General features: G+C 39.8%; 1 protein-coding gene across 6 annotated transcripts; it reads left to right on the top strand.

The window, feature by feature from the left end:
• The first annotated feature begins 326 nt into the window (after positions 1-326).
• On the top strand, positions 327-27,610 carry tcf3a (transcription factor 3a). Of its 6 annotated transcripts, none has more exons than XM_013269728.3 (20): positions 761-1,867; positions 5,253-5,352; positions 5,758-5,830; positions 13,823-13,896; positions 14,412-14,487; positions 15,163-15,203; positions 15,324-15,459; positions 15,838-15,887; positions 17,244-17,343; positions 17,760-17,896; positions 18,019-18,169; positions 18,297-18,355; positions 18,481-18,559; positions 21,244-21,320; positions 21,426-21,596; positions 21,731-21,842; positions 21,978-22,107; positions 23,903-24,144; positions 24,569-24,715; positions 25,347-27,610. In XM_013269728.3, the coding sequence occupies exons 2-19, from the start codon at positions 5,299-5,301 to the stop codon at positions 24,706-24,708; spliced, it is 1,902 nt and encodes a 633-aa protein (XP_013125182.1). In that variant the 5' UTR covers positions 761-1,867; positions 5,253-5,298; the 3' UTR covers positions 24,709-24,715; positions 25,347-27,610. The 6 variants fall into 6 exon arrangements, with proteins under 6 accessions (XP_013125199.1, XP_013125198.1, XP_013125182.1 ...); XM_013269741.3 differs by lacking the exon at positions 23,903-24,144 and adding an exon at positions 22,324-22,562 and having other exon boundaries at positions 955-1,867; XM_019347993.2 differs by lacking the exon at positions 761-1,867 and adding an exon at positions 1,934-2,058.
• The last annotated feature ends 286 nt before the right edge of the window (positions 27,611-27,896 follow it).

Genomic DNA, 27,896 nt, shown 5'->3' with positions numbered 1-27,896 from the left:
ATACCATCACTTCCATGCGAATACGTGCACCAACTTTCCCCAGGTGTATTGTAGGAGCTTTGCACTGAATCTGTGACATGAAACTGGTTTTGTCACAATGAGGTTGATGTGCTCACACTGACTGAGCGCTCACGCTGCAAAAAATCTAGAACTGGGTTTATGCCCTTTCTGCCTTTACCCATCTAAGTGCATGTGTCTTTAACAAAACAACTCTGAGCGTGGATGGTCATTTCCTTTGGGCAAGTAAACAATTTGGTTGTAATTTTTTTTTTTTTTTTTTTTTTCCTTGCAACACTGAAAAGAAATATTAAGTCTACTGAAAACCTCATGTTGCCTTGATTGTGTATTTAAAGTACAGCAACATAACCAGTCCCATGGATAATCACATACAGGTGTGTGCTTGAGTTGCATGCGTGCAGGGCATGGTGTGTGTATGTGAGAGAGAGACCACAAAGTGGATGGATGAGTTTTCTCGTAAAGGCCAGCACAGATGTTACTTGGGGTTTTTTTTTCTCCCCCTCAAACCGGTTGAGGTTTTCTCTAGAAAGTCGCAAAACAAGTTGTGTTTACATACCCACTAAGGTACAACTGATGAAAAACACCAGCCACGCTATTTTAGTTAGTAGACACTGGCCCATGCTATAAACTTGTAATTTCTGTTTGACAAAAGGAAGTATCCATGCCATTCCTTTTCCCCTGCAACTTCTGAACTTGGCATGCAGGAACATTTTCGTTTGTTTTTGTTTTTTTATATATCACTGAAAATTAAGTAAAACTATTATACCTTAAAAATTTTAAATATTCTCATAGGTATCACAAGGTAATCTGTATACACAATAGCTTGTGCACATTACTGTACATATGCACATGGTTTTTCTCACTTCCTGCCCTATAACACCTTTACCCAAACTGACGTTGACAATGCTATTTTATATTTAATGTTCACATATGTGATAAGTGGAATTTATTAATGGCAAGGTCACCCCGCAGTTTAGCGTCTTTGGCCACGAATTCAAACAGCATGGCTAATTAAGACAAACTTTATTATATTCTCACCCATGTTTACCTTTAGTGAGGATGGACTCCCTCAACTGTTTGACACTAGGGATCATTTTTCGTAGCTCGGGCGCTATTTGAGAACAAAATTAAAATGCAGGAAAGCCCATAGGCAAAACGAGACTGCCCCTGAGGTCGATATTGAAACATATTTGGACGGCCCACATGCCAATCAAAATTTCCTCGCATCCTATTGGTCCTCCCTCCGATATTATCGTTCCATCTTCTGCTCGTCTAGTCTGTTAGGCTTTCCGCTGTCCCCATCCGCCAGTATACATAGATCCCCTCCAAATTGGTCCTCAGATCCTTTTCTGTTTCGTTCGCAGCTACGAAAAGGTGACATTTTGCGGTGTGTACGACCAACGCTGCATCAATACACAACAACGCTACTGAAGCGTGTTTGGCTCCATTTTTTTTTTCCTTTTTAGATGAAATCGGACACCGCTGATGTTATAGCGTCAATGTCCTCCCGCTGGCTGCGCTGCGGAGTGATATTCCATTGGAACCGACAATGTGGAGGGTGTTAAAATGTCTACTTGGAAAATGAAATTGTTACAGTTTCTTTAACACTGAAGAAACCGAGTAACACAAGAGTTATGGTTCGTGTGACACACGTGTCTTCAGCTTCGTGACAAAGACGACAGCGAGTCGAGGCGACAGAGGAGCGCTTCATATTGTCTTTCCTCTTCATCAAGACCACAGTCCGGACCACGGGGGAAGGATCCTATCCCTAACTTTGTTTTTTTTTCCTCCTCTTTTTGTACTCCAGCCGCTAATTTCTCCCTGTTGGATGCCACATTGTTAAATTCAGGTAAATGCGTGCTAATATACATTCATAACAAGCAAATGCATTTCAAACAGAAGCGGTTCGTCGCGTTGTTAGCGGAGTAATAACCAAGTTTTTAGCGCATCGTTGAAGTTGTGCTGTGAGTGCTACAGCCGGGAAAAGCGGGGTCCTGGATTTTTCGTCCCTTCGGCCTGAGCGAACTTGCACTGTTATTAGTAAGTGCCGGGGGCTTGTGTGGGCTGAAAAAGACTTCTTTGTTTACTTCAAAGAGCTATAACGTTAATGCACAATAGCATATGACCAGACTGAGTGAGCTCCTCCGGGATTTTGCTGTCTGTAGTGATAGTGTGAGGCGTTTATGGACGCGAACATTAGCCGTGAAGCGTCAACGCAGACAGGCGGTGTTTGCTGCTTTTCTCTACTTGTGGGGAATGCTAAACATTTCCAGCGCTTAGTGAAATTAATGAATATATATTTATTTTAAGTTTTATTAATTTATCCGGGGGCACTTATATAAACCATAAAACTACGTATGTAAAAATACCCCAGTTAAAAAACAGTATTACTTAGGTATTATTCATTCCCCCTTCAGCCTCTTAACCGTTAACCACAGCAAAGAAGCAGCGATAAGTTCGCTAAACACTTCAGTTTCTCTTCCCCACTTATTGTTAACCCCCCCGATATTATTTTATAGCGTGTTTACATTACTTATTGTTTTATTTAAGTTTCTACCATTCAGCTGAAACTTTAGGAAGGGGGGGGGGCGAGTCTTTGTGTGCATCAGTGTCTCATTCTGCTGCTCGACGTGAGGGCAGGCAACAGGTTTTTAAGTCCTTTTAAACGTCCCGCAGGATTTTTAACCGAGCGATGAGCCGCTGAAACGCGGGATGGCTCTCTTGTGAAGCCAAGTTTCACCACTTGCATTGCTATTTCTGCCGTAAAACTTTTTTTTTCTTGACACCTAAATGGGCAGGCCAAAGGTGGGGGTGCTCAAGACAAGCGTATGCAACTTCCATTTGTTAGGAGGGGCTGAGCACTTATCCCCCATTTTGACCTCAGCTCACTGAGAGAAAATGCTAGATTATATACTGTCAACGCATTGTTCCTGAACCCACAGTTTCTCCCTGCTGGTAAGTCGTAATGCTGTTGTGTCAGTATTTATCCGGCCTTTCACCATTGTTAGATTTAGTGTGTGCATCTTCTCTTGACTTCGGAGTAAAGTAGGTTTTATTGGCTTTATTGTTAATATCTATTGTTGACAAAGTATTAGGGTTACTCGCAGTATTTCCAAGTCTGCTGTAATGGATATGACAGTGGTATTCAAATTACTGATATTTTAATGGGTTGGGCAGTGCAGTTGTAGTTGCCATGCATAACTAAAATTAACTGGCTTTCCCCTTTTCTGGTGTATAGTGTTTAGAATAAAAGCAAATCTTCAGTCGTGGCATTGAAATGATTTTTTGTAAAAAGAGAAATCATCCTGAGAAATATATTACAAATTATATTAAAGGCCGGCAAGTGTACATCCCACCCTAGCCTTATTGTTGTTGGGGGGTTTTTTTGTTTTGTTTTGTTTTTTGCTAATTTTAGTATTTACTTATCCTGTTGCTGTCTTCACTCAGTGCACTGTGAAAATAACCAAAACATACAGGTTTATTGCTAAATAAAAGAAACAAAAAACATTTTGAGGCACACCAAGGAGGCCTTGGCATCTCTCTGAAGGAAAATCACCAGTACTGTGATTAAAATACAGATAAGTAATTTTAATTTTGACTTCTTTTTTTTTTAAACGAGGTTTATTTTGTATAATCCAGGGGAAGAAAAACAACAGAAAAATGCACTTTTTGTTAAGTAAGGTGGCATCAACTCTTGCTCTAGATGAACACCAATGGTGATTATGTGCCTAGTCACCCCCCATGGCCCATTTTAAACCAGGAAAAACCCTGACATGTAACACTCACAGTAGATTGTAGACATGAGGACAGCCTCCCAGTGGTCGTCATCTGAAAATTCCTGAAGTTTATTCAGTATTACGCTGTGCTGGTGACGGATATCTCAGTGTTTTGTTTACAGTATGTACTTTTCACATATCCTGTTATTAGTGTTGACAAATAAGGACCCAAAATTCTACTGTTGCTGGGACTAATAAATTAATTACCTGCTTGTTTAATTTTAAAAAATATCTTCAGGTTGCTTTTAGGTACAAATGGGTATGCTGGTACAAAATATTTTAAAGTGGCAAGTTTTAAAACTTGAAAATGTCTTTATGTCAGAGTCATATTGCTGACAATCGTTTTTGAAAGATTGCTAAAGGCTGGATATTTGTTTGTTGTAGCCTCACTTTACTTTTGCTTAGCACTAATGATCTCTGAGTCAACTCTGAATTTAATCGACATCTCTGACGCAAAATCAAGATGCGATTTCCTCCAAGTGGCATTTCTTCTTCTGTTTTTCTTTCTTCTTTTTGTTAGTGACTTTGTCCACAGTGTGTAGAAATGATACTTCTCAAGGTGTTTTCCCCACTCAGACTGCATTTGCTTTGATATAGGCTGGTACTGTTTAGGACTCCAAAATAGTGTGTTACCACTCTGTAAATTTTAGTGAAAACAACACTTAAAACATGTTGGGTTTTGAGGTGGGAGGGAGGGGTTTGAGTTCAGTGCCTGACTGACAACAAGTGCAGTGTGGCCTGTGGCCAACCATGGTCACTCAGTTAGATGTGGCCTACCAAGTTCAGTTTTTCATAACTTTGTCAGTATCTTGCCTGCTTTGTGGTATTTGAATGGTAAAAATATAAAGCAGATGAATTTGAAGTTTATGTATATCTACTGCTGCACTATGCTGTTTAATTGACTTCCCTCCGTGCTTTTACGATGCCTGCATTACTACAGTGTAGGACTGTGAGAAATTTCATATGGACATTGTAGTGCAGATCGACATATCTGGATTTTTGTAATATTACTTAATTTTTTTAGAGAGACAGGAAAAGAGGTTTTGAACAGCCTCAGCCATTTTTACACACACAAACACATACATCATTTCTGCCGATTGAGATTACATTTTATTTAACATCCTAACATTTTTTTTTGTCTGTATGTCTCAGCTTTTTAATTGGGAAATAAAATGTCATCCTAACCATTAGGAGTGATGAATGGCATGGTGAAAATGACACCGTATTTATACAGTTGAACGAGCTAAATGATCAAATTTCCTGGAAATCTGAGCTGAGTGTAATAAGCAGTAAATATTTTTGTCTGGTTACTATATTCATATAAGTAACGTTTTTATAATTGGACCATTTCGCCTCCATTTTTGGATTAGATATTGCAGAAAGCACCAGTTGTCAGAACAGTTAACCATCTAACAAAGAGGCAAAATAAACTTACACGCTCCTTACCTTTGCTTGTAGTCGCTTGCTGAGACTGAAAAGCCCAAGTGAAGAGCAGCAGCAGAGAATGGCTGCAGTGGAAACAGACAAGGAGCTCAGCGACTTGCTGGATTTTACCGCGGTAAGATTTCTCTAGAGATTGCTTGAATTTGTTGAGTGAGCATCTCATACAATTCATCATATTCTCACAGGTGGCAGATTTTAACTTTCATAACAGATTTTGAACAGTTGTCAAGTAGATTGAAATATGTATTGCATTCATGTTTGAGCAGGAATTGAAGGACTGCAGCGGGTACATGAGCAGGTTTTATATGAGACTCTTGTTGTCTGTTTAATTTTTGGTGTTACTCAGGCAAAGCTGTATTGTCGAGATTGCTTTATGCCTGTCATACCTGCTGGTTAAACAGGATAAGATAAAGGATAGGGTAGTATAAATTATTACCTAACAATCCTTCCCACAAATGGGGAGGGAAAGTCTTACACTGAATTCCAGTGGTTTGTTTACAGTGTCGTTCCTCTCTTTCAGATGTTTGAGCTTCCAGTTTCAAATGGCAAAAACCGGCCAACAACTCTCAACAGCCCTAAATTTGGAGGTTCAGGTAAGAAACAAACCTTTTAGACATTTGTTTTATCTCTGAGCCTTATGCTTCGGGTCAAATTTTCTTTAAAGACGTAATGATATAAATGCCAATACTGAACAAGCAATACCATTCTCATCTTTTCTCTCAGCTAAAGCTAGTGAGAAATATTGGGGGGTTTTGTTATTATGCACTGTAGTACATTTCCTGACAGTAATCTGAACCACTGAGGGGCTTCTTCCAGTTTCAGTATCCAACCTTCGCACACTTTTTGTATTTTGAATTAAAATAGAATAGGAGACAGTTCCTTCTCACCTTTGCTTCTTATAAACTGTTTTTCAGATCAGACTATTTGAGGCCATGTCCACACTAATACGTTTTCGTTTGAAAATGCATCTTTTTCTCTCCGTTTTGGCCTTCTGTCCACACTGAGACGGCGTTTTTGTTCAAGGAAAACGCAGCGCTTTGAAAACGCTCTCCAAAGCGGATACATTTGAAAACGCCGTTTTCGTGTCGCAGTGTGGACAGTGAACCCGGAGCCTTTTCGAAAACGATGACAAATTTTAGTCATGTGACCAATTAAACTAAGATAGCGGAGGGCATTATACAGCAGTTGTTTTGCTTGCTCTCAATTTTGACAGCCCTATTAAAGATTAATATCAGTTTGTACATGCTCCAGATAGCTTTTCTTCAAATTCTTTAATTCTCAATCGCTTTTGCAACTTTGTGCTTTTGTGTTACTCGCAGCAACAACTCCACCTCATTGTTAGTCCATTTAAAAAACTTGGTGCTTTTCCTCAACATTTTGCCGCGACGTTTCAAACAACCGGAAAGTAAATAAATGGCAGGTCGAATCGTTTTGCGTTTCACACATGCGCAGTCCTGGAACATAAGCGTTTTCGGCCGTTTCAATGTGGACGCGCAACTCTGTCAAAATGACTGAAAACAATAGTGTGGACACGGAGCGTTTTCATACAAAAACGCCGTTTTCAAATTTATCTTGGCTAGTGTAGACATAGCCTGAGAGAACTTCAAGAACAATTGTCATCTTATTTTACATTATGCAGAACAAGCATCATCTCCCTTACACTTCCTCATCCTCCCCTTGCAGGTGTCCATTCCCTCACCTTCTCAGCTGTTGCCATTCAATCACTTAAGGACAAAGGCAGAGGGTGGGGGTGGTGGAAGCAGCCCAATTAATCTCCTGTGCTTACTCTGTGAAAAAGTGTATTCCCTTGTCCTGCAATCTCGCACCCTACTTTTTTTCTCCACATAACTCATTTTCACCTAGATCTATTATCTCTCCCCATCAGCAACCCCACCAGGCGGACACTTGCAGTCAGTTTTAAGACGCATGTGTTGCTTGCAGTGTAAAAAAGAGCCTCAGAGATGCCTATGACCACTGGGTTTTCTTTTGGTTTTTAGTTGGTTCTGAAAAATGAACTACTGTCCATGCTGTACCAAACTACTCGCCCAGCATGGACCTTGCACTGCAGCTCTTGAACTTCTGGATACGCATTAGGTTTTTCAGCTGGCTTCACTAACAAAATGGGATATTCAAGCATAAGATGAAAGACGAAGGCATTCATTGGCTGGGTGGGTAAACGGGGCTCTGTTTCATCTGTTCATTTGAGGACCACTTACGTGATCTTTTGTCAAGGCAAGGTGCTTGTTTACAAAATGGACATGGACGTAATCAATCCAATGGCTGCTGATGCTGTTGTGCTTCAGCTCTTTCTTTTGTGGTTTTAAGCAACCACCCTGTTTAGTCTTAAAAACCAGCAAAAGTTTTTTTATTTTACTCCGCATGTGTTCATCCATTGGCTTTCCATGTTCTTAGTTTATGGAGCCACATTTTAGCAAAATGATGAATCGTACAGAGAGTAAATTAGCTGATGTGGATCTCTTAGTTTTTCCTGCTTTGAAAATGTATCTGTATGTGTATTTGCTGCAGTAGGCCTGCCTGAGTTTTTCTTCATCATGTTGATTGATAAGGGTAGGACTGCAAAAGAAACAGCAGTTGTTATTCAGTGTGAGTGGGCAAACAATCAGTGTCATAGATGGAGCAAAGGCAGTTGTTAACTTGTGGGCCAGAACTAAAGAGGAGATATAACAGGATTCATTTTCATTATCCCCTGACATTAGTTTGTTTTTACTTTTGCTTTGCTTCACTCTTAAAAGCCAACCAAAACGAGCGTATCAACAAGGTTGCACATCAGTGTTGGCTTACAAGCAGATACAGCAAGGTGACAAACTTCAGCAACTTACAGACAGGATTTCAAGTTGATCACAGTGATTCTTCTTCGTGGCATGACCAACAGGATTAACTCAATATCCTTTGCTTACACTGGTTGAACTTGCGAGACGCTATCAAAAGGGTTACTTATGTATATCTGGGGCATAGTGTTATGTTCTTTCTGCTGTTAAATCATATGATCTATACTGTTCTTTGAATTAGAAGATGTTAGGCAGTTAGCTTAGTGTGGCATCAAATTTAGAAGAAAGAGGGAAACATTGTTTCAAAGTTTAAAAGTACACCTTTGAAAGCTTAAAAATTTGATCTAATCTTGTCAGTCTAAGAGAGTGTGACTTCTGGAGAAATTGGCAGCGTGTGTGTGTGTGTGTGTGTGTGTGTGTGTGTGTGTGTGTTTTTTTTCTTCTTCTTTGTACGATGAAATGACTTCCTGAAATCGTGTCATGTCAATGATGTTACAAGGTCTGCCACCATCAGCCTAGCCACAGAGACCTATACTAAACCGACCATGTTTCTGCAACAGGCCGACATACTGTTGCGCAGATTGATTGTTGACTCTAATCAGGAAATGAGACAGATTCTTTGTTGATGTTTGTGTATCTCAGTGTGTTAAAAGATCCTTGCTTTTAATCTTTAGAATGAAAGCTTTGTTTCCTACATTGTTTGTTTTGTTGTTTTTTTGTTGTTGTTTTTTTTATGGAGTACTAAATTGTACTGTTTTCTGACTTTTGGGGTGGGTCAGAGTGGTACACCTACACAATAATAAGGAATAATTTTAGAGGAAAATGTATCTAAAAAAGTAAATGTAATATAAAACATTTTGGATACTTAGATAGTGGTAGGATTAGGGATGGGTACCGAAACCTGGTAGTAAACAGGCAGCAGTGCTAAACACTTAAGACCTTAATACTGACAAATGTCAGTTTTCTTCTCTGTACTGGAGAAATCATGGCGTATGTTTGCTATTCCTAATTCAGAAGAAAGCTGTTCTGCGCAAAGAGCAGTGGCAGCACTGGGTACCAAACATACAAGTTCAGCAAGTCTACCACATTCAGTGGGGGACATGAACAGTCTATGGAAACATGGTCTAAATGCATCACATACAGGGATGAGGAATGCGTGGTTTTCATCTTTCTGGCTCTTAGTTCATCTCTCAGTGACCCGTGTATGTAGTGTTTGGTTTCATGGTTTAATGATTAACAGCAGGCAGCTGATTGGGTGTTTCTGAATTTGGTCTGATATAATCGTGTCATCACTTGTCATTCTGATAGTCACGGTTTCGTTTTCAGAGCACTTAGAGCTTAAGCAGATTCAGTGATAAGATCCATGATTTGTACAGTTGAGATAAGAAAATAAAACTCTAAAACAAAAAAGGTACTGTTAAAATACTCATCCAATAAGCAGTATCATTAGTAGTAGTGCTGTTTAAAACCTAACAGTACAACTAAGTATGATTTCTTTTGCAACCCAGCTTACTCAGACCGTTCTTTTGTGTGGAGCAGCTGCTGTTTGTTTTCTTTAAGGAGTTCGTTAGATGCCTTTTTTTCCCCCTCAGTCTGATTTAGGTTTGGGGTATGTGGAAGTTTAACATGTGGGGCTGTGGGGAGCCTCCCTTTTTAGAGGCTTCAGCACTGATAATGTCTCTGCTGTGGTCTTATGTCTGTTAAAACCCTTTCACTCGTTTTTCTCTTTTTTTATTTAGTGCACTTTCATTTTTTTGGTTGCTGGAAACTGAGAATCCTAAAATATATTTTTAAACTTTGGAGAGAAATGCAGAAGAGAAGGAGGTAAAAAAATTTGCATGAAATGTTTCATTTTTCAAACGTGTTCATGATTCTCAGATACTGAAAGTCACAAGTTAAATCCATCTGCCAATACATTTTCTTACCCACTTGTCCAACTTGGAGGCCATTCCAGGTGCCACAGAGTGGGAAGCAGATTTGATCTTTAACATTTTAATCCATGGCACATATTGCTGTTAAAATTGTTTAAAAAAAACCCCAAACATCACCTGGTTTCAGAAGACATTTTAATGTTATCAAAGCACTATATGGTAGTGGGATAGGGTGGATTGTGTTGTGTTTGAGAAGCTGTCGGTGACTCACAGGTTAAAAACACTCAGAGCTTTGCTATTGTACATTGTTCAGTATTTCATTAACAGTGTTCACTCTCTTGAGATTTATCTGACATCATGCTTTGTGTCTGTGTGACTCACTTTGCCGAGGGAAGGAAGAAGTTGTGTAGACAAATGGCACACTCAGTTATAGGTGCCTGGGGCAGTGTTCCTGTAAAAACGAAGACATGTCTGCAAGTTTGGTCAATGTATGTGCCTGGGTTTTGCTCATGAAGCCTATGACTCAGGCTGGCTGTCTGTTTCCAGTGTCTTTCTTCCTGTGTAATTATAGACTAGCCATGCTTAAAGGGGCGTTGCATGCTGGGAGGAGAAGTGCATTGGGGTTCTCCAGAGACTTTGTCTGATGTTACTCACCCTTCTCTTCGTTTTCTCTTTCCAGTTGTGGTAATTTGTCTGAATAGCGCGCTACTCATTATTTTCTCACGATTGTAGCACTTCAAATGGTGTTAACGGAAATGTGGTCTGTAGAGAGCCATGTAATTTTGTCCTTTTTTTCTTCTTTTTTTTTTTTTATTCGTAGCCACACAATTGCTCAAAATCCTGTGGATGTTGATGTATGATGAGGTTTCTTGCAGTGTTAGCAGTTTGATCATTTTTATCTGTTAAAGCACTCTAAATTTTCCTACAGAGCGGGATGAGCATAGTTTACGAAAAGGAGGAGGAAGATGAGTAATACATTACAAAAAATATGATTTGTCAGAAACATGAAAGCCCTGTTGGAGGTAGTGAGGAGGAGAATAGAAATACATCCAGTATGTGCTTTTGTCAGAGAGAGGGTCACATTCTGTGGTTTTTACAGATTTAAACAGGGTTATGACTGTTGAATTCCTTTAAATATAGAGTAAGTACACAGATTTATCTGTTCATATGAAATTACACAAGAATCCCACATGAAAACAAGATGATATACATTTAAGAAAATGACCCGACATCAGTTTTTCTGAATGAATTACATTCATTTTTATTGCATTGATAGTAAGATTCTTTTGAAATGGTAGTAGTTCAGAGAGGGTAGGTTCTGTTATAAAAATATAATAAGTAATGTCATTGTTTTATTTACTTCATCAAAGCAGTGCAACAGATTTGATTACTTTTTAAATAACTTTTCTAAAATGTTTAATTGGGATTGATTCTGGTTTTTAGTAAGTTATATTAACTTGCATAATTAAACGATGTAATGTCCTGTAAGTATCAGGTCACAAACCTTTTACTTATTATATAGTGGCAAAAAATCAGGACAGGTGTGTGTTTTGCTTAATATGCTGAGGTTGGAGAAAACCATCGGGAAGCAGCAGCGTGGCAGGAACAAAAATCAAGCTGTTTTGAAAAGGTAGCATTTCTTCTTTTTTTTAATAAAAAAGGTGCATTTATTTAAGTTTGAATTTATTCATTGATATTTTTTTTTTAATTTATTTTACTTTTCTAGAGGTTCCTGAAAATCAAACCCCCTGAGAGGTTTTAGTGATCTGGCTAACAGATCTTCTAACACAGTCTAAATCACAGTTTATCCACATGGATTTTGTTGAACATATGGTCACATGATCCTAAATGTTTGTGGGGTTTTGTTTTGTTTTTGTTTGTTTGTTTGTTTGTTTGTTTGTTTTTTTCTGCAGAGATGAGTAGAAATATTAGTATGTAAGTTACATAGAGACAGTGTGAAATGAGTGTTGCCTCCTGTTTAGTTGCAGCATTTATGGACAAACATGGTAACAGTGACAGTGTAAATTAATACTTTCAAAAGCGCAGCACTAATTAACCTCACCCGTCACAACGCGTTGGGGTTGATTAGAGCCTTAACAATAACAAAAACATGAAATATACATCCAGCTAAATTGGATATCAAAGTTTGATGAAAGTGTAAACAAATTAAAAAGAACATAACGTTACGAGATACTTCATTACAGCAGCTAAAAATTAAAAGTTAAACACAACTTATAACCATGTAGCTTAATTAAAACACAATAATATATAGTTGATAAAATACAATTTGACAAAACAAATGTGAAATGTCAACTTGCACAAATAGCTGAATAAGTGGCTGAGTATATTCACAGTCTAGGAAATCTGTTTTCAAAATCAATTTGCAGCTGTTCTTTGTCTGCCAAGCAGTTTTTAGGTTAACAAAATAAGCTGCACCTCTGAGATACACAGTGGGCCCAGTGAATTTTATTTAAATTGTGTCACTATCAATCACTCTTTTGCTTACGTTAGTAAGAGTAGGAAAGCATGGACAACACATTTAATTTTAAAAAAAAAAAAAAAAAAAAAAAAAAAAAAAAATACTTTGAAGCAATGCGGCAGTGTGCAAAACAGACCACTTGGTAAATAATACCATCGATGATAAAAAAGATTGTAGATTGACCATTACAAATCAGGTTTCTCTTTCTTTTACTTTGCTATTTTTATTCCTGTCAAAGAAGAGAAGGTGCCACATATTAATGTCCTGCTAATTAGTGAGATAGGTGTGATATGGTGTGTGATTTCGAATATGCAGTATTAATGTCGATCGGTCAAATAAAGCAGCTGAAATACTCCACTGCTCTGTAAACCCACATTTCATTCTAATATGCTGAATCTGTGAAGTGGAAATTTGATTATTTAAATAGCTGCAGTGTATTTATTTCATTTTATAAAAAAAAAAAAATTCAGAAATGCACTTGTTATCCACAATAGTGTAAAATGGAAAACACTGAATTGAAGCCTTTTCTTCTCTGTATTGTGGGCACTCATGACTTACAGCAATAGTAATTGTTTTACACATTTTCTTTATCATCTTTGATTGACATGAAGAGTGACAGTCAGCCATAGAGAGGGGACAAGACATTTTCTCCTTCATCTCCTATTCTGCTGCTGCTGTTTGTATAGATCACAGTTGTCACAGCAATCTAGCAGCTCTCAGCAAAGTGGGCCCATCACTCTGCTGTACTGCTGATCCTGTCATGATTCTAGCCCGCCTCTCCCCCTCTCCCCCCTCCGCTTTTTAATTAGACAACAAAACAAAAATATGAATATTCATAGACCTGTGCTTCATTAATATGCACAATTATGCAAATCAGTACGCAATTAAGCTTCAGCTTCCCCCCAGAGATGCTGTGTTGCGGTACGAGAGGAGATTGAGAGCAAGGGGACAGGCAGGAATTTCTGCTTCACCAATCCTTAAAATCACCCCTTTCAAACACATTCACCTCTTTGAACGCTGAGGTGCGCCGGCCAGGGATGACTTGTGCAATTTGTCCGAGATTGAGACCTTGAGTCTGTGTTAAGACGAAGGTGTAGGCCAAGTGTGTGAGAATAGATGAGCTATGAATGACTGTTGCCATGGAAAATGTAAAGGAGTGGAGTGGGAGAATGAAGAATGTCGAGGATGATTCTGGGAGCCTCACACTGGGTGTTAATTATTCAAACTTCCTACAGCTCATATCCACGCTATTTGACAGCACTGTCACTATGCTGTCTCTGTGTGAGCTGCGAAGTGAAGCTCCTCGGCGGAGGTTACTTTGAGCTGCCTGAAAAACTTGTATCAAAGCAAGTTCACCAAGTTAGACATTTCTTTGCAAAGCGACATTGTAAACCTGTGACAAGAATTTAGTGGCTAATAGGCCTAACCCAGTGCTTTGTCTTGCAGGTATAGATGAGAGGAATGGGTCCAGTCCCTGGGGAACAGGGGAACAAAACAGTCCATCTTTCAACCAGGGAAGGGTATGGCTCATTTTCACTTATTGCATTAAGAAAAAAAAAAAAAAAAAATAAACCCTTAATGTTGCAGCCCAGGTTCCTGCCATTCTCAATAATGCGAACAGCCTAAATTAATTTAATTTAAATGGTGCCAGAACTGATCTGTAAAGTCCAGCATGGTGTTAGATATTAATTCTGAAGCTTTTTATGACTTTTTTTCACAGCTTACAACAGTACTGAGTACTTTACAGTGCTGTAGAATCGTATTCAGGGTATCTAGCAGTGAAGTTGTTAAGCTTGAGAGTAGCAGTAGACTCATAAGCTGCATCAGCTTTTATCTGAGATTGAAAAAATAAACAAAAATTCTCAAATCTTTAGGCCCAGCAAGGGGTCTTTCTTAGGCCCAGGAGCTGGGAGCTTGAAATACATTCGCAGAATAATCTACTTTTATCTGCAGGAGTTTATTTTCTTACATGGTAGCTTTGGTCTTTATTTATTTGTGTTTCTATTCCTAATACCTTTTGTTTTCTTTCCCTCAGGGTTATGGAGAAGAAGGCCTTTACAGTGAACAAGAGGCCATGGCTTCTGCTCCCATATTTGAATCAGGGATCGTTGGTGAGAACTTGTTAACTAAACTGAATAAGCCATTGAAGCGTGGACACCACAACTTTCACATTGTCCGTTTTACAAACCAAAGAGAGTCGGGGAAGTGTGAGTCAAATGTTGATGATGATAACAATAGTGCTTAATTATGGAAGAACACTGACTGAAAAACACGAGTTTATATGAATGGGTAGTGTGACTGAAGCAGAACGAGTTGTTTGGCGGACAGAGCAGCTATTCTTAGGTTGGACACTAACATATCAGTTTAAGGCAAAAGGTTTTTAATGGATGAAGTGTGAGTAGGGTAGTGGGGAGGATGTGGAGGAAGGGGTTGTTTGCGTGCAGTTTGTGTGTTCAGTGTGGGAGGGGTGCGGAGTGTAAAGGGCACCCATGCACAAACAAGGCTGTCCCTTGGGATTACATTGGCCTATAGCTCCCCTCTGTTAACTGGCAAGGGAGGGGGGGTGTTTGTGAGCACAATTGCCCCTGAAGCATTTATAATGGGCCAATTTGTCTTTTTTCTTTTTTGCTGTCCGCGGCCATAAATACCGCAAGTCTTCATATATACTCACATACTGGGAGGTACTCAAATAGAGAAAAGGGGATAGACAGTTTGTAATTTAATATAAAAATACCCTCTACATTTTTAGAACCTTAACCTGATTTCATGTACTTTACCCTCAACAGGGAAGGCAGAACGAGGACCATACTCGTCACTTGGAATGCAGGTAAATAAATTTGAATGGTGCTTCATCCCAATTCTCTTAAGCTGCTTTTCACAAATTTAGACTTTTAGTCAGTTTTCTTTCTTTATTTTTAATTTACCTCTCATATTTTGCACTCTGTAGCCGGGCTTCATGACAAGTGAGATACCCATACCCAGTCCTGATGCCCTCTCTCCATCTGGCACGAAGCCAAACTCTCAGTTTTATCCCTCCTATACAGGGAGCAATCCTCGCAGGAGACCCTCACAGGACCCCATAGGTAAGGGTGCAAATCATTATTTCAGGCAGGGTGCTGAACGCTTAGAAACCGAATCTTCTGTCACATTTATCGTCTTGTTCTGATCTATTTTAAGGTTGTGTGTACAATCACTTCTCCTGTTGAGGTTTTTAAAAAGTGTCTGAAAAATCTCACTTCTTCTTAGTGAGAGAAAATGAAAATCCTGAGCTCCCAGGGAAGAAAATTGGCCAATAACATCACCTTAATTATCTTTAGATTAGACATTAATGAGCAGTAACAAATGCAGATTGATGGATCAATTCGGCAGGAAGAATCTCTGATTGTATAGTTACTTGTGCAATAAGGTCTTTTTGTGTAAGTTGGCTGATGTGATTTCCCCTCCTGTCTGCCTCCCCACAGAATCACAGCCAAAAAAGATCAGGAAGGTGCCCCCTGGCCTGCCCTCCTCTGTGAGTACTTACATCCATACTTCAGCCCCATACTGTATCTCAGCCCTTGTATTCACTCCATGCAAGCCCATGTTTTAATGCTTTACGCCCTTTTTCACATTCCATTTGGCATCTGAAGCCGCTCCTTGGCTTGCAGAGCAGTGTAAAAAGCTGCAGTACAGGACTTCCAGCTCTTACAGCTGCGCATCTGCACCACCAAGTAAAAAAGGAATCGTAAAAAAGCCACTCACTCACCCAGTCCCTCATTTGCAGTATGTATTTATAGTGTGTTGTATTTGTAGGCCCTTTACTTTATGACCACATTTCTTCCCCGCTGCCAAGTATACTCGTTAGATCACTGAAGAGAATTCATACTGGTGTTTGATGCTTCTTACTCCTCCTCATTTTTTTCCTCCCACTCTCGCTCTCTGGGCACCCTATTTCCTCATTTTCTCTACCCTCCACCCCACCCCACGCCAGCTCTCTCTCTCCTTCCCCTTCCACCGCCATCACCCGCAAACAACAGCCCTCCCCTTTCTTTCTCCCTCCCTCCCCCTTCCCTCTATCCCAGCTGCCAGAGAAGTTGGCCGCCATCCAGGATACGGCAGATGGTTCAGTAATTAGGAGTGCATCTCTCCGTTCCCTCTTCTCCTCTCCCCACTTTTTTCTCTCCTTTTTCTCTGTGTAATCAAATTACAGAAGAAAACTTCAGTCCATTTGGATTTGAGATTTTCAGACACAGTTTGATACTTGAATTTACAAAGAATGCCCTTGATTGAGAAAGTTGTGGTGCCATCATAAACATATACCAAATCCAGCTGAAGCTTCCATTATATGGTCACATCGTCCCGTCCTGTCTGTAAACTATTCTCAGCATGTTTCTGTTTAACAGGTTAATATGTAAAAATGGTGGACGGGGCCCATAAAAGTGCTGGCATGATTCATTCAGCACACACACCGCTCTGTGCTCACGCCTGTAAAAATGTTGTAATCCTCTGTTTATTCAATTTAAGTAGTAAAACCAGATAGAAAAAAAATAGATTCTAACCTTGGGTTGAACCCATACTTTTAAGGGCTGTAATCAGGTACCTACTGCATATGTTATTTTAGTTTTGATGTTTCAAATACCCCAGACACAGTTATTTTTAAGAACATAGTTTTGCTTATCTACAGAATTATGTTCAGAGAATTTTCCAGATGAAGTTTGAGCAAACCCACTTTGAGTGTTTTAAGACAAATGTACATTAAGTTACTGCATGCCATGCTTGCAACAAGTCACCATATAATTTAGCAGTTACTTAGCTTTATCACACTGAGCATTCAAGGATTGAGCTAAGCAGTGTTTTTGTTTTGTTTGTGTTTTTTTTTTTTTGGTAGGTTTATACATCAGCCTCAGGGGAGGATTTTAACAGAGACAATGCTTGCTACACAGGCTCCAAGACAGGAAACGTCTACCCACCACCATTCTTCATGCAAGGTCAGTTGAAACAACATGTTTTTTTTTAACACCCCCCTCCCCCCCTTTCTTTGTGTTGAGTTGAAAAGTTCAGCCTGACCAAAACACTTTCATAAGGTTTTTGTGAACTGAGAGGTGAATCGCTCACCTATGTATTTCATGTATTTTATTTTCCTTCATAGCTTTTACAGCAGGGAAATTAGTTGTCTGCTATATTCGTCTGGATGTCCAGATGAACTGTAGATGCTGTCACTGTATGCTAGTAAACACCCTGTGGTGCCGGGGTGTTGAATGGTGCATCACGGTTGAATGAAGTGATCACAGTAATGTGACATGTCTCATATGTAGCCTTCATTGTCCTTTTTATCTCTTGTGGCTGGTTTTCTCTCGCCCTTCTTGCTTCCCCCCCCCTCACTCTGCTGGATGTCCCCTGACAGAAGGCCTCCACCCGCCCTCCGACCCATGGGGCTCTGCCGGGTCGATGGTTCAGCCTGGTTATTCTGCCATGCTGGGCAACTCCCCCCATCTGAGCCAGCATGGTCCCTTTACTGCCATCAACCCCCAAGACAGACTGGTAAGCTCTGCAGTCACACTTAGGTTTGTTGATGAGGTCAACAACACACATTAAGACAAATGCATCATTAGGAGCTTCTGTCTGCTTCTCTTTTTAAATGGTTTTGTGTCTTTGCTTTCAAGAAACGGCAGCCACTGCCCCTCTCTCCTCAAAATTACCCCCTGCATGCCAGTGAAGTGAGCGGGGCTCATCCTGCTGGCTTCCACTCTGGCTCCAGCAGCTTTGGAGTCCCCAGCCACACACCCCCCATCGCTGGCAGCGAAACCATTATGGGTAAATACTTTAATGTGTGCTCTTTTATTTTATTTTATTTTATTTTTGAAGAATGCTGGTTTTGTCCTAATTTAAATGATCTGCTATCCTAATTTATAATTATTACTCCGCTCCCCCGTCCATTTAGCAAATCGGGGTGCGATACCTGGAAGTTCAGGTGACGAGATTGGAAAAGCTTTGGCATCTGTAAGTAACAATATATTATAATCAAATACAGTTTTAAATGTTAAACATCATCTCTCTGTTTCATAATACAAATAAATTATTATATTCCATTTCATTAAATTAAAAAACAAAAATTCTGTGTCCAGATCTATCCTTCAGACCCAAACAGCAACGCTTTCCCTCCGTCCCCTTCAACTCCCTCTGGCTCTCCTCAGGCTTTATCAGGTAAGTCAGTGACTGTAGCCCTTTAATCCTGAGGCCTCAAGGTCAGCTGGGCCTCAGCTGGCTATTTTGTACCTTTGTTTGTTCAAACCATGCATTTGTTCTTTCCTGTGCTACCCCGCAAGGCCATGATGCATACTTTGAAAAACCTATTGTTTTTACTATGCTGATGCATGAACAGTTTAAAGTGACAGTGCAGCTCCATCTGTTGGGTTAAACATGGAAGTAATGCATATTATTTAAGCTTTTAATCATGTGTAAAAAAGGGATGTTAACTTTCTTGTGTTAAGTTAAGCCATGAACTGTTTCAGTGCCATCAAGAGATTCTAATACTTCTCATTTCTTACATCACATGGAAAACTAAAACGCTGCCTTGGATATATCTTGTGACCTACGGGACTTTTTTAATGTGGAGAACTTTTGATTACCAGTTCAAGTTAGAAACATAGATGGAGTAATCTTAGTTCATGAACTTTTGCCACACATGTCATTGAGTTCATGAAGGCCTTTTTCTTGCATTGGCACTGTACAAACATAGAACTGAGATAAGTTTGGCATCCAAGACTATCTGGACATTTAGGTCATCAGATTTGGCTGCACGTTAGTTGTAAGAAATGGTTCAGTTATTCACCAAACCCTTACCCCTACTTTTTTCTTATTTTTAAACCCTTCCTGTAAATGCAGGTGTTTCTGGCACAAACAGGGATATTTTCTCTGGACGTACTGTAACTGGGGTGATATAACTACCCCATTCACAGCTTAACCTTCACTTGATCTTTCTCACACACATACACCAGCCAAATATAGCTTATGAGACAGGAAGGGAAAATACCGTAAAAATAAAAAGAGGGTGGGTTGCTTCCTTATTTGAATATGCATTCAGTCCATGCATGAGCTCATCACCACCTAATTAATCAACACTTCTGTTCCAATAAGAAATAAAGTAATAAAAACGATGCGTATTGGACAGAGAAATTATTTTCTTTGAAAATTTTAATAAGTCTATACTCAGTGCCATTCCATATCTATTGTATCTACATCTTCACATTTACTTGATGTCTCTTTCACATTACAGCAGTTTCACATGTTAAGTTTCATAAAATTACAGCCCAGTTTTTCTCAGTTTCTCAGCAGTTGATGGTTGGCCACACATGACAGTGAACATGATTGGTCCACTTACAGTGAAGGCAGTGAGTCTGTGTTACCTTATTCATTAGAAATGTCTGCATTTCTTTTTGAATTTTGGACATTTAAAGATACATTGCACTTAAATGACTAATAATAACCATGGTGAACTGCGATCTGTTATTGGCCATTACACTTAGAGACGGTATTACACATGAGCCATGTTGTTAAAATTAACAACTGTTTGAACAGCGAGTTCAGATCGTGCTTGTTGTTTGTTCAGCAGTCTGACATTATGGAGGTGGAAAAAGCTGGGGATGGTGTCTTTTGCATTCCTAGTGGGTAGCAGTTCATGTTATGGATCAGCGTTTTAGCTAATAGTGCTTTTTGGGACTAGTTGTCAAATTAAACTATGTAACTTGCAAATTGGTTCTACAGTATAGATAGAAGTGAGTATAATGCAATAAAATGTAAACATCAAATGAGTTAAAATTGTATTTACATTAGACAAGTGAAAGGAATTCCTCTTTCGAATAACCAAAAACAACTTTAGTGGGCAAAAATGAAAAATCTAACAACAAAAGTAGTTTAAGTGGTACACAACTTAAAAACCTAATATATGAAATGCAATGTTAAGTACGCATGTTATTTCCACTTGACCTTATTGAACGACCATTACATGACAGTGACATTAACAGAACTTCTTCAAGTTTGGAGCTATGGGTCTGTTTCTATCTGCATGCCTGCATCATGGCTCGTTGTGGAGAACAAATACTAGAATATTTAAAAGCCTGATTAACGACATTCACCGTGATGATAAACACAGTTGGAGAAGGTAAAGAAGAAGATGCTTAACAAGTTGACTTTGATAATTTAGCTTTGAGTCATTAAACACGTGCTAAACGAAATCAAACGTATGTATTGTGCAAAAATCTCCTTGTATATGATGCTTTGCATCTAGGGTGTTGAAGCATCTTGCGAACTTTCCACAGTTATACTGCAGATTTAAGCTGCGTCTTCAGTCGCATACTGGCTTAGTGGTGTTGAAATCGGGGCTGTGTAGGGGCGTATCAGGACTTCCTGTTCTTGTAGTTGAAGGTGGTACTTTTTTTTGACTCTCGTTCAATGTCGTTTTCATATTGCACATTGAACTCGGGAAAGATCAGCGTTAACCTTCGACTGAAAGGCCAAATCTGCAAGGATTGTGTTCAATACGTCACTGCTTTTTTCTTTTTCCCCTTTTCAAGAGTATACGAACATATTTCCTAATGTTAACAGAAAAGAGAACATAACCATCTAAGACAGGATAAAACTTTAGCATGACGACACGACTGTTTGCACAGTGATGCAAAATGTTTTCTCTACATATGGATCTCTCTAAAGGTAAACCTAATACGCCTTTATGCGAGACAAGCATAACATATAGCTAAAGATTGTATGGAGACTGTTACTCACTTTAAAGGACCCCAGGTGCATCAATAATAAGAGAGAAAGCTTCCTGCTGACTACTACAAATTGTAGGGCTTTTTTTTCTGAATAACCTTGTGATCTTTGTTTCTCAGGCTCTGCATCCCAGTGGACTCGATCCTCTGGTCAGGCCACACCTTCACCTAACTTTGATGCGGGAATTCAGCCTATGGTGAGTAAGTTTGTCACTCTTCATTTTTATCAGAGATTAGAGTTATACAACCCTTTATGCCTCATCTTGCCTCATCATTCTACTATTCTTCTTTCTCTGTTACAGAGTAAAATGGAGGACCACCTGGATGAAGCCATCAATGTTCTTCAGCGTCACGCCAGCGGGCCAGGACTTGCTGAAATGCATAGCCTTCTCCAGTCGGGCTTAGGGTTACCGCCAGCCTTGTTGGTTACCGCTGGCAGTGCAGCCGGACTTGCCGGTCGCCTGCAGGGAATGGTGAGATTCATGAATAGTGTGAAAGAAAAGCTGAATAAATGTAATATTTTAGTTTAATTTGAAAATAATAGCAAAAGTGGTATGCCCATTTTTGCTACTGTTATGCCAGTATTAAGATTAATTTCTGTTTCAAGGTGTCTGGTCACCACGAGGACTCTGCTAGTCTGCCATCTAGTGGGGGACTTTTGCATGGGCACCATGGCTCTGCATCTGTGCCACCGGGCTCTCAGCATGAAGGCTTTACAGGTGCGACTTTCTTTTCATGGTGTCTTCCTGTTTTATGTCTTCTAATACTACACCTCTTTTTGACTGTGTAATGTTTCTTTCTGTGTTTCATAAGATATTGTTGCTCAGTAACTTTTGTTTCTGGACTGTGTATAGGCCTACCTGGTAACATAAATCGCCCCACTGCTGCTATCAAACAAGAGCTGAAGGAGGACGATGAGAACTGCTCCATGACAGACAAGTCGGAAGATGAGAAAAAAGAAATGAAGAACCGCTCTCGAACAAGGTGCCCAGATTCTTAAACCTTATTTTTATTAATGCATGTAATCCTGTTTGATAAATCTTACTCTTTATTGTAAATTTGACAGGGACTCAGTTTAGTTGGTACTTACTGGTAAAGCTTTTTAGCTTTAGCGATGGTGTCTTATATCAGATGTACAACAAGTGAACTGTACCCATACTGTTGTTTCCTACCTCCTCCTCTACCATGACTCCTCACTAGTCTGGATGAGGAGGATGACGATGAAGATCTACCAGTGGAGATTAAGGCTGAGCGGGAGAAAGTGCGGAGGTTGGCAAACAACACCCGCGAACGGCTACGTGTGCGGGACATCAACGAGGCTTTTAAGGAGCTGGGGCGCATGTGTCAGCTCCATCTGAACAATGAGAAACCACAAACCAAACTGATCATACTGCAACAGGCTGTTAACGTTATACTCAACCTGGAGCAGCAAGTTCGAGGTCAGTGGGTGTCCAAGGAGGAAGGAAGTGGAGGGGAAGGGCATCTTTACAAAATAAAACATCCATATGGCTTCACTTTCCAGCTTCATGTCCTGCTATTCTAATATTAAAGCAATCTTGTTGGGATGGTTGTTACTCCATCCACAGTCTTAAACATACTGCCTGGTTTTAAACGTTCGTCTTTATGCACCATTTCCTAAAATGGTCAAAAAGCAAGGACATGGAGTAGCAAGTCAAGCTGTCTGGCTGTTTTTAAGACAAGCCCATTCTCCAGTACATCGTAAAACTTTCATTTTCCTGTAACACACACAGGACTGCTGTGTGTTCTGCAAAGCCTCAAAGCTTGTTTCCAGAGAAAGTGCTTACATGTCTGTCTGCTTCATTTTTGGACAACATTAACAACTTTCGTCTGCTCATTTTAATTTTTTTTTTTGTTTTTTGCTATTGTCTCATTATGCTTTTATTCACCTATTAAGTTATTTCAGCATTTTAATGTCTCTAATCTCTCGCAGTGTCCTTTACAGCATGCAAGTAGGGCTCTGTGCTGTGTATTAACCCACCTTTGTAGCACTGTTTTTGTGCTGCACGTGTTGCTCTTTCAAGCATTTAAGTCTTTAACTTTGCTTTACTGTTTAAAATAAAAAGGAATCGTTTCGCCAGTCATTCTCCCATCCCCTTTCATTTTCTTTACAGATGCCAACCGCGACCTACTCTTCCTCTCATTCCGATAAATACATCTCCCGCTGCTGATGTATTTAACATGATACCTTCAGTGTATCTCATTCAGTCTTTCTTCTGTATCTTTCTGCGTAATGCATTTCGGCACAGGGTGTTGCTTCCTCTCTCTCCTTTTCTGTCTCACTTGCCATAACTTCTTTCATTCTGCTGGACAGTCACAATAATCCCCTCAACTTCCACCCTGGACCCAAATGACCGAAAGCTTTTTTTTTGGTGATTAGGTACCCAAAAAACAGACTTTTAGGCTTGGTGATGCTGGTCAACTGTTGCATTTTGATCCAGTTTGGGCTTGAAGTCCCTGAGTGTTGAGAGTCTTCAACCTAAAAACTTAAGTGATTTTCATTCAGGCAGATTTTATGTGCCCATGCGCACACACTCCTGCAGTACAGCTCCGCTGAGATCTTCACTGGACGTTTCACTGGTCTCTTTGTGGGAGTTTGCAGTCAGTGCGAAGGTCAAATTTTTCTGGTAACAGGAAAATAGCTTAAATTTTTTGAACCAGTCTAACTAAAATTTTAGTGAGACCATCTTGCCTAGGTTCAGTGAGGGTTGTAATTTGGGTTTGTTAACCAGCCCCTCCAACCCCCCACCTGTCCTCCCAGCTGCAGCCTTGTCTCGGTGACCGATGAGAACCTGACTGCTGAGGAGAAGGAGCAGAGGGAGCGTGAGCGCCGCCTTGCTAACAACGCTAGGGAGAGAGTGCGTGTTCGAGACATAAACGAAGCCTTCAGAGAGCTGGGCAGGATGTGTCAGGTCCACCTGCAGAGCGACAAGGCCCAGACCAAGCTGGTCATCCTGCAACAGGCTGTCCAGGTCATACTGGGTCTGGAGAAGCAGGTGCGAGGTAGGTCAGCCAATTCAGAACAGTCTGATTCCAACAGGCAGCCAGCCATCTCTCAAACATAGCTGGACGTAAGTCGCCAGGCAGTCACCTAAAGGACATTCTTTTCTGTTCCTGCTGAAAGTGTAAATTGCAGCTTTCGCTTTGCCTTTATCACATATTTTGGGGGTTTTTTTGTTTTTAAAGTGTGTGGGGGGGGGAGAGAGAAAGGGAGAGCATCTGAGGAAGTAAATCCCTGCTTTTCTGCCAGACACCTGCAGCTTCTGCCATACTTTCCATTCTCACACCTTGCTTTTCTTTTTTATATCCCTCTTCTGTAGTAAACCATTTGTATGTTCATAACGCTGCTGTGTAAGGATTTGTCTAAGCTTAAGTCCAGTTTTGTGTGTTTTTTAATGAATACATCTTTTTTTATTTTTGTTCAAAGAGCGTAATTTGAACCCAAAGGCTGCCTGCCTCAAGAGGAGGGAGGAGGAGAAAGTGTCCTGTGTGGACCCCCAGATGCAGCTTAGTGGGGGTCACCCAGCTGTAGGAGGAGATGGACACAACTCTGTGAGCCATATGTAACTCTTAGGTGAGTTTGCAGAATACCTACAGCGTGGATGTCAAACTCATTTTACACTATGGCCCACATACAGCTGACATATTTGATGTGGACTGAACCAACAAAACTCCCCTTTCTGTTACTGGAAAGAAGTTTAACTATACATTCAATCCCTGACATGTCTTAACATAAGAATAATCTGTCAGCATGACTGTTTGGGCATAAATTATAAGAGTGACATGTGTAGAAATGTGTGGCTCACTTGCTTAACATGTCCTGTGATTATAAAACAAAATCTTTGTAAATTCACAGAACTGGAAAAAAGGAACTTCTTTGTTATTTAGTTGTTTATCTATTATTTAATTACTTTGATATGGTATGAATGGCCACGGTGGAGGTCTTTATCCACAGGAAAAGATGTAAAACTTGTAAAAATACATTTGTAAATCCAAACATCTATGCCTTTCTTTATATTTTCCAAAGCCATCCAGTGGGCCAGTTTGGAGTCTTTACCAGGCTCATTCTGTCCCCCAAACCTTATGTTTGATACCCCTGATCTACAGTGAGAGCATCTTGTTCTTCCATCTTTTACGTTGTTTGTTTTCGGTGCTTATTTCAAATTGTAGAAGAAGCTAATTTTTCTTCTTCTTTTCTCTTCTAGTTCCTGTCGATTGTACAGCCCTAAGAACAAGTGGCCTTAGTATTTCATAGTCATGCATCTCAGCGTGTTAATCGACTGTTGGAAAACACACGCACACACCTCATTACTGACAAAGCAGGTGGCCACATTCCTGACGATGAATCCAAGAATAACAAGCACACCGATACAAAAAGCGAAGAAGAAAGATTTATTGATCTCCACACAGAAACACGTTAAACCGAGGACACTGGTTTAAAGAGAGTGGAAACTGGACATAAGGACATTCTTATGATCATCGTGGTTTTGTAAGACATTTAAAAAATTTCTTTATGCTTTGGGAGCACAACTTGTTTGGATCAAATGAAGCGTTCGGATCAATTGCTCATGTGAGTAAAGTTAGGATTTGTATTGGTGGATAATTATCGGCATTCCCATCAGAAAAAAAGGAGGTCTTACATTCTTCACAAGAAGAAAGGGTGGATTTATCTCTGTTTAATTACACCAGAAGTGGGCTTTATGCGTAGTGTTGATGAAAATAATAAATATTCTCTTGACTGAATTGCAGAGGCAGCTTACTCCTGCCAGTGGAAGCTGACTGCTCTTTTTGCCATGCTGGTAATCCAGGCTGTATTTCCTGCATTTATTAAAGCGGCTGAGAAGGCGTCGCACACTCGCGCTGGGTTCATTTTTGCTCTTTAAGCGTGGATCCAACCTGAAAGTCCTGTACATCTGTTACTGTCACTGCCATGCAAGTGGAATGGAAAGACTGGAAGAGACAAACACGTGACTCTGTGCAGAACCCACAGTGCTGTTGCATCAAACATGCACACCGACACGCCAACCCCCGTCCGCCCGTGAGGACTTGAGCATCCTTCTCAGTTTCAGCCGCATCAGCCTGCCAACATCCAATCATATATAAAGACGCTGTTACAGCACGTAAACCTTACTTAACACAAGTCTCAGAGCAGTTTGTGTTGTGGTATATTACATTTTGCTAGAAGACAGAAATAACTGAGTATTTAAAGGGATCATGAGTGTTACTGCCACCTTTTAGAGAATTTATTGCCACTGACTGACTTGTTTTGGTTGCTCAGTGTTTGGTGTTTTGTTTTTTTTCCCTCCCCTTCTGAGCAATTGCAGAGCCTGTTATAAGGATCTTCCTTGTGTAGAACTGATTTGTCATTGTTTTTTTGTTTTTTTTACTCTGTATGATAGTTGTAAGAGTTTTGTTTGTATCATTTAAAATGTTTTTGTTTGTTTAAATTGTTTTGAGTGTAAGATGACCCCGTTTAGATTCCAGGAACAAAGTGAGGTGTTTTCTTTGGTGCCAGATGTGGGGGGATAAAAAAAAAATATCAGAAATGGCTGCAACATCACATGTTGTGACTCTTAATTTTTTATTTATTTCTTTTAACCCTGTTTGAACACAAACCTGTCAGGCCGTTTGTAGTTTGATTGTTCTGCTGTTTGACAGTTTCTCTTAAAATGAAATTTAATGGGGTTTTTATTCTTTAGCTCACCCCCTTCTGCTTTCTCTAATGTCAGACTCTTTTGATGAGCCTGTTGATTAGTTTCTTAGGAAGGTGCAAAAGGGGCGGTCTGCACAATCTGCAACAAAATTTGCTGTTTCATATTAACATGAAGCATAAAAAAATCAAAAAGGGTGGCCTTGGTCATTTTCCTGACTGTGGGAGTTTTGATATTGGTTTCTCACCAGTGCCTGAATATGTCTCTGTTACACGGTGGATAATGTTGCATTTAAGGATTTGTAGGTTATACCTTTTTTCCCCCCTTAAATAATAGAGATATATAAAAGCATATACACTTCAGCAAAACCGGTCAATGTCTCAAACACCTAAATGAAGAATCACACTCTGTGACGTGCTTCTGTGTGTGTATGTCTCATGAGATGTAAGATGACTTATCTGGTCTACAACTTTGATGCTGAAAACTGTACTTCTTGCCTTTTGTGTTCAGATTTTTACTTATGATTTTGTTCTGAATTGGCATGTGCATTGATACATATGTACAGCTGTATGATGTATATGTCCTTGTCAGCTTTATCATTGCAAGCTGATACTGATTTGTCATTATCCTTATTTGTCATTATTTCACAAAGTTGGCCTGTGGAGAAGCCCCCAAATATCATTTTCTTTGCCACTCACTCTGGTCTTTTCCCCTCCACAATAATGTGTGTGTGTGTGTTTGTGATGTGGTTTATTGCTACTGAACACTTTGATTTCTTTACATGAAAGATGCAGTAACCCTGTATCAAAACACATGCACCTGACCCTTTCTGTCCACCACAACAGATGACCTGCTACAGATCTGTCTTCACTCATGTTTGGGGACAACATCTATGTAGGCTATGTCCTCAAAGTGCCTCCAGTTTCCTATTTTTTTATATATAAAGTAGATATTGAGAGCTGTTGTGTATATAACAGTAATGTAGCAATAAATGTGCCATTTTTATTAACAAAACCTTCCCCTTTTTAGTGTCTTGGTTTTTGAATATACTGCATTACCTGGGTGAATCAGGATCTGTTTGATCTACTCAAATGTTTTCCAGCC

This window comes from Oreochromis niloticus, linkage group LG18 (genome assembly GCF_001858045.2).
Source record: "Oreochromis niloticus isolate F11D_XX linkage group LG18, O_niloticus_UMD_NMBU, whole genome shotgun sequence".
NCBI classification, from domain to species: Eukaryota; Metazoa; Chordata; class Actinopteri; order Cichliformes; family Cichlidae; genus Oreochromis; species Oreochromis niloticus.
This window is presented reverse-complemented; position numbering and strand designations above follow the sequence as displayed.